Here is an 11,074-nt window from a genome sequence, read left to right as displayed (position 1 = left end):
CCCCCAACCGGCGCCGCTGTCTCATTTGCATTCCGCCGCAGAATTCATAGGCAGAAACAAATCTTTTTATTACGTTTTTGCCCTTTATATCCTTAAATAATTAGAGTATTGCCATCACAGCCAGATTTCTTAAAAAGGACGTACTTTCCAATTCCCTACTTCGAACCCCCTCAAAAAAAAAAAATCACTACTTTTTTGCACTCCCTTTTGTAAATCGAAATCATTTTTACAAATAATTTATTTTTCATGAAATTAACGGAACTTAAAAATTAAATACACAATCAATTACTTTAAACTCATAAATAATTGCAGACTCTATGCCAATACCACATTTACTCCAAATTAATTTTCGTGTGACAAAAAATCCGAAATTTGATATACCCATGCCAAACGTGCCAAAACCTTAGCACAAATCTTGGGAATAATTAAGGACGTCAACATATTTCCTTTGGCGGACCAAACCCACAGCAGAAGGTATTCTACCCAATAATGCGGATACTTCAAACCCCGCTTGGAAGATTACCGATATAATCATAAAATTCGAAAATTGAGAGAGCTCTTAGGCGAAATTAGCAAATTGTTTTAGTAGGTTTCCCAATCTCAGTTCATTTTCGTCAAATATGGCTTTCCTAGAACGATGTCCCTTAGGAGACCTTTTGCGTTGACTTTTTATGTCTAATTTACATCTCCCGCTGATAATCTAAGTTGTTTGCCACATGTGCTTCATCTATGTCAACACTTTAAAGAAGATATTGGCTGGAGGCTAAAGAAGGGTAGAGTTTACAGATGTACTACTTTGAGATTTTCTGTAACACAAAACTTAATTTGATGTAAATATAGCACAAGCGTATTAGTTTGGATTTATTTCTATTACATATGATTATTGTCCTAGTCGCGCCGTGTAAGTTAAAAAAAAATTGTCAAAAAAACAAGACTTTTATTACTAGAAATAAGTTTGTGGCTACACTTGATTTGCTTCTAAACAAAGAAGCTCTGAAAGGGCTGTAGGGGGATTCAACACCCAATTTTGAGGCAATCGGTTATTACACTGTGCCTTTACAATCAAATCAGCAACTCTATTGGATTATCTGTTTATATGGACAAGCTTTATATCCTTGAAAGTCTAGAGGAGGGAATGGGCAAAGAATATATAAATCGTTGACAGATAATAGATCATAACTAGCATTAATTAAAACATTCGTTTGCTGATTTAATTCATAGACAGGTTCTAGTTTAATGGATAGGCAAAATAGGAATTCTGAATAAATAATAATAAAAACATGTTTAGAAAATTGCAATAGACCACAGATATACACACCAGAAAAGAAGAACCTCTAAACTTAGGACGGATTATGCAACAGTACTGATGAAGAACCAGTCTCAGCATGCAAAATGATGGAACTTTTGAATTATTTTTGGAATGTGTTATCCATGTACAAATTTGAGATTTACGGTGTCACAAATAGAAATTCAAAGTAAATATGTCACGTTGGATGTAATTTGAGATTTTTATTTTAAGAACAAATTAAATTAAGGAACCAGAAGCATATAATTTTACGAAGAAGTAAAGGATTTAAGACTTAGGATTCAAATTGTCGAACAAGGAAATTTTTTCTCAAGGGGAAGAGGATGATGCATCAGAGTTTAAATGAGAAGATTTTGAAGAGTTTGATGAATATGAAAAGAAGAAAAAACAAAAAGGAAAATTGATTCAGAGAATTTCAAGCTCTGAAAATTATTGAAACTAAAAATCAATTCCAAACAAGCGGAGATTTTTAAAAAGGTGTAGAAAATTAATTTCAGTAGTTATTGAAGCTACCGATTCGAAACGATAGCATTAGCATCTAACCAAAATTAAAAACGACAGTATTAGCGGACACCGAATCGGATGCAAATTGCTTAGTAGAAGGGTTAGTTCCTAGAACATATACGTATTATGCCATGATGAAGTTATTAGGCGCGAATAATAGTTCCGAATATTGGATTTTATCATATACGTATACTTGCAAAAAACATGTGTTTACTACATTTCGTAATAATCAAGGATTTAAACCAAGATGCTATCCTAGGAACTGGATTTATAAGCACGTTATATATACTTTTCGTGCAGATGAATCATGAATAACTCATCAAAACTTGAGACTACGAAAAGAGAAAACTAGAATTTATCAAACCACCAAAAAAGTCAAAGATACAAGTATTGTAAACAGAAATAGAATAAAAGGAAAATCTGAAGAAATTGAATACCAAATGGACAGAACAAATTAAAAGAAACAAAATCGAAGAATACAACAGAAATTTTTTTTAAGAAGATTACACAATAAAGAACTTGTGTAGATGTTCCAAACACATTTTGGGAAAGAAAGACACATATACTTACTTGTTTCGATGAGAGAAATAGCCCCCAGTAGGTCTAGAGCAATCCATATGAATGAAGACTTTAAGGGAGTTGCTGAAAAAAAAGAAATTCAAGAATTGTTAGACAGAAAAGTAATGAGACCTAGCCATTCCCCATGGAGTGGTTTAGTATTTTATATGAATGAAGATTCAGAAATAGGAAGAGGAGTGCCTAGATTATTAATATTTTATGAAACTCCTCAACGATGACATTATTTTTAGTTATACAAGGCAAAGAAATTGGGAACCTACCGCATGATTTAGGGAAAATTCCAAAAAAAAGGTTACAAAGTACTCTCATTTTCTCAAATAAAGGTCGGAACCGAACCTTATTTCAAATAAGAACCCAAAGTAGCCATGTTATTAATCTCAAAGAAAGGTCCAACCTTCCAGCCTGTGAAGTTTTGACATCCCGAATTTCGCTTAACTAATTAAAGGCGATTACAATATTAGAATTGAATTACTTGACATTAATTGGAACATGTCATGTAGTTCATTAAAGTTCGATAGCACTAGCTCGCCCCATAGAGTGAAAAATACAAAGTGACGATAGTATGAATGTGTTATCCGGTATTCTTTTAACCGACTAAATGCGATTGCGGTGATAGATTAAATACTGATTTATCACAAATTAAATTTATTAAGAGCATTAAGGGACTACAGTGTTAATTTGGCCTCCAAAGCTAAATTGCCAAGAGCATAGTATGGCGGTATTAGAATTAAAATTGTGGGTTAATAATTGGAACATGTCACGTGATTAAATTACATTATTATGGCATTAATTTCATATGTAAACTGAAAATGCTAAGTAATCATAGGGAAAACTATAGTCTATGCACATTAAACCTTAAATTAGTAATCATAAGGAAAACTATAGTCTAATTTAAGGTTTAATGTGCATAGTATGCATAATTAAATTAATAGGGAAAAATGGACATTTCCCACCCCATATGGCCGGCCACCCCCTTGAAAAATAGGCCAATTTTTCACTCAAGTGATTCCATGATTTCACCCTAAGTTATTATTCACACCACCCATGGTGCCCAATGAGATTTTATGACAAACTAAGGCTTACACTCAATATCTCTCACCCATCTTCCTCTTGATGTGGCCAAACCCTACCCAACGCCGCCCCTCTCCCCTCCTCTCCCCCTCCCCCCCCCAAAACCCTCCCTAAACCCTCCCTCTCTTCCCCTTGCCCCACTTTAATTTTCAAGATTCACTTACACTATCATCTTGCTCTCAAGAGGCTTTGAGGGTTGTGTTGTTTCTAGGTTAAGGCGAGTTTCTCATATTTTTGTTACTTCAATATGATTTTGTGTGGCTAGATTATAGTTCATTTGAAACTTGTGGCTTGGTATTGATAAGAAATGAAAGTCATGATAAGCCTATAGTGCTGCATGTGATGGATCTTGGTGTAAAAGGGCTATGCATGTGGATTTATGAAGCTATTCTAAAACTAATTCTAATATGGGTTAAGCTATTTTGTGCTTGTTATTTATGTACTTCTTTATGTGCACTTCTATTAACTTAATGAAAAACATAAAAGTCGAAGGTAACACCTAGACTATAACATATATTAATTTGGAAATTTTTGGAATTCATATAGTGGGTTAACTAATCTTGTACTCTCACGGGTTGCATGTATTGAATCAGAGTCTCATATGACATTCTGTGCTTACTATTTTTTACCTCTTACTGTGGACTTTTATTGACTGAGAGAAAAATATAAAAGTTGAAGGAAACACCCTAAAATATAACCTATATTAATTTGATAATTTTTGGAACCTTTAAAGTTGGCAATACGATCGTTCCCTTGACCAACTCTGTTATGTTACTGAGTCTGATTTTTACCACTATTTCCTTAATTTATTGTGACTTATACAAATGGAATTGAACTTCGCACTTCCATGAAAGTTGTAGATCAAGATCTTACCTACGACATATTAAAATTTGGTAATTTTTGGAGTTAATTTACATGGGAAAAAGTTGTGATTTCAAACAATGTGCGAAACTATCCTTGAATGAGAAAGTAATGAATTTTGAGGAAAAATCATTGTTCAGTGGGTCAAATGACAAAAAGTTTCAAATGAAAGTTACTCTACACACTTGAACTATGACTCTATGAATTTTTGGGATTTTTCAAATTTATTTGGCAAGTTTAGTTGTGACCAGCAAATCGGGTTCGAGTTTGCCCAATAATGTACTTTATGCTGAATTGAACTGCTTGCTAGATCCGATGTCGGATATTTCATGAAAATGTATGTCTATACCTGCTGAGTAGTGGTTGACTCATTGAAGTGTATGTGACAGTTCATATTGCATATCATATAACAACACGTGTGCATGACTATGGAGTTAAGAGACTTGAAAATTTCCCATCGGCTAGAATGCCCATGGAGTCCCAGGTGTTTGGGATGCCCCTTCATGTATAAAGGAAGCTCCTGCTATGTAATCAAAGAAGACTCAAGAGATGAGATGCCCAAGTGTGAAAATCGTGGCAATACCATTGTGCGGATATCGGGAGGAGTCCGTGGGTCTTGGCAAGTAGAATTGTGGAATGTGAAATGAAATAATGCTTAAAGATAAATCATCTGCATATCCGTGAGTGCATAGCATACTTCATGCGATGTGATTTTCATTTCTGTGAATGCTTGATCGGTATTTTGTGGCCTTCCTGGATGGCGATAAAACGAATATAAAATTACGTGACATGTTAAATAAATAAAAAGAAAGAACGGTATCCGACACCCCCAACATCTCCGCGTGGTGGTATGGAAATGAAAAGGTCCGTAGACGACCGGAGTTTGATCCCCGAAAGTCATTGTTGTAATATTAATAATAATTTCACCTCATAATTATGAAATGTTCGTGTTAATTATTAACATAAATTGTTAGTCCACATGTCTTAAATGAATTTTTATTGAGAAATACATAAATCGTTTGGTGTAATTTTTGGATGATTTATTTGTTGGGTTGTGGCTCACTCTTGCTAACATTTTAGATACTTAGATATGGACATACCGCCTCATCATTTCTACGGAACGCCTTTTCATATTTGAGCTTGGCATGAGGATGTCGTTTTCCCTAATTCACCTACTGTTTTTGTTAAGTACATGACCGTCTTATTTGTCAACACGGGTCATATGCCTATTGTTACGTTAAGATTTATTGTCTGGTATTTTAGGAAAGATGATCATGTGTTAGGACCTCCGATCATAGATGAAAGCGGCAACGATGGTGGCAATGGCCTAGAGGAGGAGAGCGACCAGGAAGAGGTGGTAGAGGATTAGTGGTGGTATATATGTATGCATGTATGTATGGGCGTATGGGGTGTAGTGTCCATATGTATTGGATAAATTTTGTTGAGACCGCCCGATGGAAGGGAATATGATCATTTTTGTGTACCCCTCACCACGTAGGCTAGATCATTCTTTGTATGCCTCGGACGGTAGTAATTGTTACGATTGTGGCTTGAGTATGAACTTATTATGTTTATTAATCTTAATGAACGAAGGTATTATGTTCGATATGAATTTCATTCCACTCGCACTAATTAATTAAGGGCATTTTTGTCTTTCAATCTTCCGAATTTTTTCATTTTTTTTTTCTTTTCTTTTCACCACCTACCATTGGGGATGCCCAGAGAGGACTGCACACGGGTCACCCTCATCTAATTTGGCAAGGGCCACCATTGTCGACCATAGGCGAGCCTTATGTGACACCGCCCTTGAAAGCCACAAGCGCTCAATCTGATAAGGGCCACCCTTGTCGGTCAAGGGTGAACCTTGGGTGATGTCGCCCTTGAAAGCCATAGGCGCCCGATTTGGCGAGGCCCGGGCAAGGTGAACCTCACCTAGATTTGATGAGGGCTTGGACAAGGACTACGACCCTCGCGGCTACAAACAAAGAAAAGAGAAAATAAAAATAAAAATAAAATACAATTTCGAATTATAATTGTCTTTGAACGAAAATATTCTTGACTAACCGGAATATTTAATGGGCCGACGATGTCAAACCCTTGTTTGAAAATGTCGTGGTTATTTTAGTTTCGTATTTAAAATTGACATGGAGGTCCTTGTTTAAAACAATATCACTTTATACTTTTATTTGAGAAAATAATGTCACTTCAAAATCTTATTGGAATTGTTCCCATTGATTTATGAACGATGTGTGGCCAGTATCATATGCAGCATTGATCATGCGGACCCCGCACTAAGATCCACGTCATTAACGTTCATCTGATTCGATACCCACACAAATGATTTGATGGACGGACGGCTGAGATGAAGTGGGCTCATGTGTTCTCGGGTTCATGTGAAATTCTTCTTGGGTAGTTGGGCGTCTCAGGTACGGGGGATGGTCAAAGTAAAACCCGCCTCGAATCTATTACAAGACATCCCGGTGCGTCACGATAATTGTCTTTCCGCCTTTCCGACACTCCGACTCAGTAGTCCTACGAGTTTCTACATCGCAAGCAAGCGAGAGGCAAGAAGCAAAGCATGAGTCGCTTCTGGGTTGCGCAGAACTTTCGTCACGCTTACTGATGGAGGATCAATAAGCATCATGTAGCAACCGGGTAGTGAAAAGGTTGAGAGAGAGAGAGAGAGAGAGAGAGAGAGAGAGAGAGAGAGATCATTGAGAGAAAAAATGAGCGTGTCCCTCACGGTGATGACCTTCAATCTGCTCGATGATCAAGGCGAAGACAGCCCGAATTCATGGTCGAAGAGGAGGGATTTGTGCGTCAGTGTCATCACCAGCTACTCCCCCATCATTCTCTGCACCCAGCAAGGTCTGTGTGTAGGTGGCGCGCGTGTATCTTGACTTCGGCTGTTGATTAGTGGATCTGGGTCTCTGTGGTTTTCCATTTTCTTGATATACTCCACCATAGGAGTTGGTAAATGGGCTACTTGAAAAATGAAGAATAGGCAGCTGCTTTTATTTGAGATCAGAGTGTTTGTTTCTCCCTCCTTGGTTTTTCTTCAATTTCTGTTCAGGTTATTGATCTTGCAGGTGTAAAGTTGCAGCTTGATTATCTCCAGCAGTGCTTGCCTGGTAAATTTCACATCTTCTAAATTCCCAGAGTATTAGACAAGTGTGCTCAACTCTTCTACTGTTGCTTTCATCCGTTAAGTCGACTAACAATGAGGTTCACAATGAGTTTTGTCGGGTTTTCTGTGAAGTTCGATCGACATGATTGCTCCGTCGAAGCAATATAGTTTGAGCTAGCTGCCTGTTACTTTCTGCATTACTGTCTCAATGTCCTCCTGAACTATGGAACTTATTGTGGCTGAAGGTAGACTAGCATGAGGATATGCATCATGTTCCCAATTTACCTATTTCACCAATCTTTTATATCTATAAACATCTGAAAGCTTAATGGAGGAGAAAACGGATTAGGTGGTCAAATAGAAAGCTAAAAGGATGAGATTTTGATGTTTCTCCTGACTCGGGATGGGAAGGAAGGATTTGAATGTTTGGTCGATTGAACATATAGAGTGCGCTCTATTCAGGTGATATTTTGATCATAATCCGCATATTGTAGATGATATATCCCTTAAAAGTGATTATGTGTCGCCAATATACATATCAGTTCCAATGTTCAGAATCATTCCTCCAAGCTTTAGAAACAAATCAATATTGTAGTACATTTGTGGATGGTCTGGGTTGTAGTATAGGTTATGATCCAAGCTGTCCATGCCGTGCCCTCCATATTTGGAATTTGCCGTCTACGAAATGTTAATGTTATAGTCCATCATTCAAAAAGCTTCTAGACTGCTTGTGAATGCACTGGTTCACGGATAAAATGGACAGGTTATGATCAGTTTGGAATCTCAAGAAAAGGGTCCCAAGACACTACAGATGAGCGCTGCACTATTTTCTACGACAAAGAGAAAGTATATTCTCTCCCTCTTCTCATCATACCATTAGTACATGATTGTTCGGATCTTTGTAGCTTCTAATCTGTCTGTTTTTTCATCACTAAAGGTAGAGCTACTAGAAGGTGGAACTTTTTGGTTGTCAGAGTCGCCTTCAGTCCCTGGAAGTATATCATGGGGTTCCAAGGTTCCTTGTATTGCGACTTGGGCGATATCCTTTTCATGAAGTACCTCTATTATGACTGTCGGTCTTCTTCCTCTTCTAATATATTCTTGGCAAGTGAAAGATGGAAAGTTATTGAATGAATGAAGAAAAGGCGTTTCCTTGACGTGATGCCCCCACACATTCCAATTGAAAGGCGTTGAGCCTCCAGGTTTTTCCTTTCAGATAGTAAATACAAACATGGACGAACTAAGCCCACGTGCCCGTAGGAGAGGCGCATTGCTCACTTGGCAACATATTGCGTCTTTACCTCCTAGCTTGCCAGTTGTCTATTGCGGAGGCTTTAACACTCAAAAGGAGTCAACCACGGGGCGTTTTCTTCTTGGAAGATCGAGGTACCATTGATATATGGTGCATTGACTTAGGCAACGCTTGTTATGTGCAAGTCACGTCCTTCACTAGCAAAACCTTGATGCTACGGCTAGCACTAGTCATGTACTAATGTGTCTACAGAAATGAGAAGTCCCTTGATTGTCCTCTTCTGACTTCTGAGCTTGAGTCTCCGTTAGGTATTCAGAAGTGACGGCATGTTGAGAATCTCTGTGCCTTAGCTAATGTGATATTGATCTATTTGAAGTCTAAGTTCAATACTATCAGATCCTTTCTCAATAAACAGCCATAGTTTTGTCAAAATTCCTGCTCCCGCCATTGTTCTGCTTTCTTTAACAACAAAAGGGTAGTTCGTGTGATATGCCTTTACTGAGTTCTGTGGACAGATGGCAATATGTCTGATGCTTGCTGCTCCATATATTAATGAACAAAATTTGCTTTGTGTAGCATTAGAGTTTGCTTCAAACACTTTTAGTGATCAAACAGATGCAATTTGGTTCCCTTTAATGATGACAATTTCTTTTGATGGGTTCTTTCTACTTGCTGCAGAGAGCATGGTGTAGTAGGAGATATGCGGGATGCATGGTTTAATGCACGAGGGAGGAAGAATGTTTCTCTTGTTCGCACTTACCATGGATTTAGAGGTATAATTTTTGGTTCTCAAGTGAAAAAGGGGCATAGTCCATGTATGTTGTGAGTGAGTTTGTGGTTATTTTCAACTAATTTCATCTTCGCCTATTAGGTGACAAGCAGGGAACTCTTGAGTACATCAAATTGATATTCAGGGCACTCTGCCTCTGCTGGGATCGCCAAACTCAGGATCTGCACATAGACTGGATTCTTTTCCGCGGTAGATCTCTCGTACCAGTTTCTTGTGAAGTGGTCAATGGTAACATCGATGGATGCTATCCATCATCCCATTATCCCATATTTGCCGAGTTTATGCTGCCTCGTAATGTGAGGATGCTTGAACCTCCTTCTCAAGAAGACTCATAGTCCCTATATTCGGTGGTTGAACTCTGTTTCTACCTTTTTGTCTTTCTTGAGTTCCATTAATGTCGTCATTTTTATGGGTGAGGTCAATTTCTTCAGCGGCATTGTTTATTTAGAGGGTATCAGAACAGCAAAGTTGTCAAATTAGATGACTCTACATCTTGTAAACTTAAATAGATGCAATGCAAGTCTTTTAACAAAAGAGGGAGGATGAACTTCGCTCACTTTACTCCAGGGCAGCTGTTTAGAAGTTGTCAACTTGAGCTAACCCAAAATACACAGCAGTTTCTCGCTCGTTCACCTGAGGAAAAGTGCAAAAGTAGAAATGTTTATGAATAGAGTGAAGATTACGACAAAGTGCTGTATCTAGTAAGACTAGTTGGATGCAACTAGTGTGTCTGGAGAGTTGGTGAAGTAATCATTAAACTGAACTCATTTGAAGTTTCCATTTTAGATAGATGGGTTAGTCAAGCATGAGATTATAATGTGTTGTTTACTCATCTATCCCATCTATTGAACTTACTAGGAAAATCTATGTTCATTAAAACGCCACCCTGAAAGTCATGTCTTGCACGAAGGCAAATCAAATTTACTGCTGCTGAAGTTACCAACAAACTGAGAAGTTGAAATGCATCGACGGTTTTAGGACATTTGCAACTCCTTTCATGCTTGATATCAATTAAAGGGACCAACAGCCTTATCATAACCGCCTTGTGATGGAGTAAACCACATGCTATTCTCGGTTGGGAAGCTCTTCAGGTACTTGCAGTCCAAGGAAGACCCTCATTCCCAGTGAATTTAGCATGTTCTTCGGGTTCTACCTAGCCATGCGCCGGCAGAACTGGCAACGCCTATACAATGCGCGTGGCTTCTGGTTCCATTTGTAGAAACCGTGATTGCTGGAACAAAAACAATGGTTTACTAAACATCTTCTAAAATCTAAATTTGTGAACTGCGTTAGTAGGTGATGAGCCACTTTATATAGCTTCATCAATAGAGATTGTGATTATGATGAACTCGAAACATCACTTCCAATTCATGTACCCAAACTGAATGATTATCTGAAGGGCGCTTTCATGCATTTTCGTAACTCCCTAATAAAGAGGAGCCTTTTATGCATGCTCATCTCCCACATAGAACAAATCATTAGCGATGACGGCCGGAGCCTGGCCTTGAGTTTCCGCGTACAAATTATCTCAGGGCAGAGAGTGCACAAAATCACCTCTCTAAAGCAGATTGTACGGTTACAATG

General features: G+C 38.0%; 1 protein-coding gene across 1 annotated transcript; it reads left to right on the top strand.

Moving 5' to 3' along the window:
- Positions 1-6,808: 6,808 nt before the first annotated feature.
- On the top strand, positions 6,809-10,309 carry LOC115736162. The gene is made up of 7 exons (XM_030667698.2): positions 6,809-7,189; positions 7,411-7,452; positions 8,212-8,294; positions 8,386-8,487; positions 8,620-8,834; positions 9,379-9,473; positions 9,572-10,309. Exons 1-7 carry the CDS (start codon positions 7,048-7,050, stop codon positions 9,823-9,825), a joined length of 933 nt encoding a protein of 310 aa, XP_030523558.1. The 5' UTR covers positions 6,809-7,047; the 3' UTR covers positions 9,826-10,309.
- Positions 10,310-11,074: the final 765 nt, after the last annotated feature.

Source organism: Rhodamnia argentea, chromosome 4 (genome assembly GCF_020921035.1).
Source record: "Rhodamnia argentea isolate NSW1041297 chromosome 4, ASM2092103v1, whole genome shotgun sequence".
In the NCBI taxonomy this organism is placed as follows: Eukaryota; Viridiplantae; Streptophyta; class Magnoliopsida; order Myrtales; family Myrtaceae; genus Rhodamnia; species Rhodamnia argentea.
The sequence above is the reverse complement of the archived record's forward strand: the minus strand, read 5'-3'. Positions and strand labels throughout refer to the sequence as shown.

Coding starts and splice junctions, on each gene's coding strand:
- LOC115736162 (XM_030667698.2), top strand. CDS start 7,048: ATGAGCGTGTCCCTCACGGTGATGACCTTCAATCTGCTCGATGATCAA. Junction 7,190..7,410: donor CATTCTCTGCACCCAGCAAG/GTCTGTGTGTAG, acceptor TTGATCTTGCAG/GTGTAAAGTTGCAGCTTGAT. Junction 7,453..8,211: donor TCTCCAGCAGTGCTTGCCTG/GTAAATTTCACA, acceptor TAAAATGGACAG/GTTATGATCAGTTTGGAATC.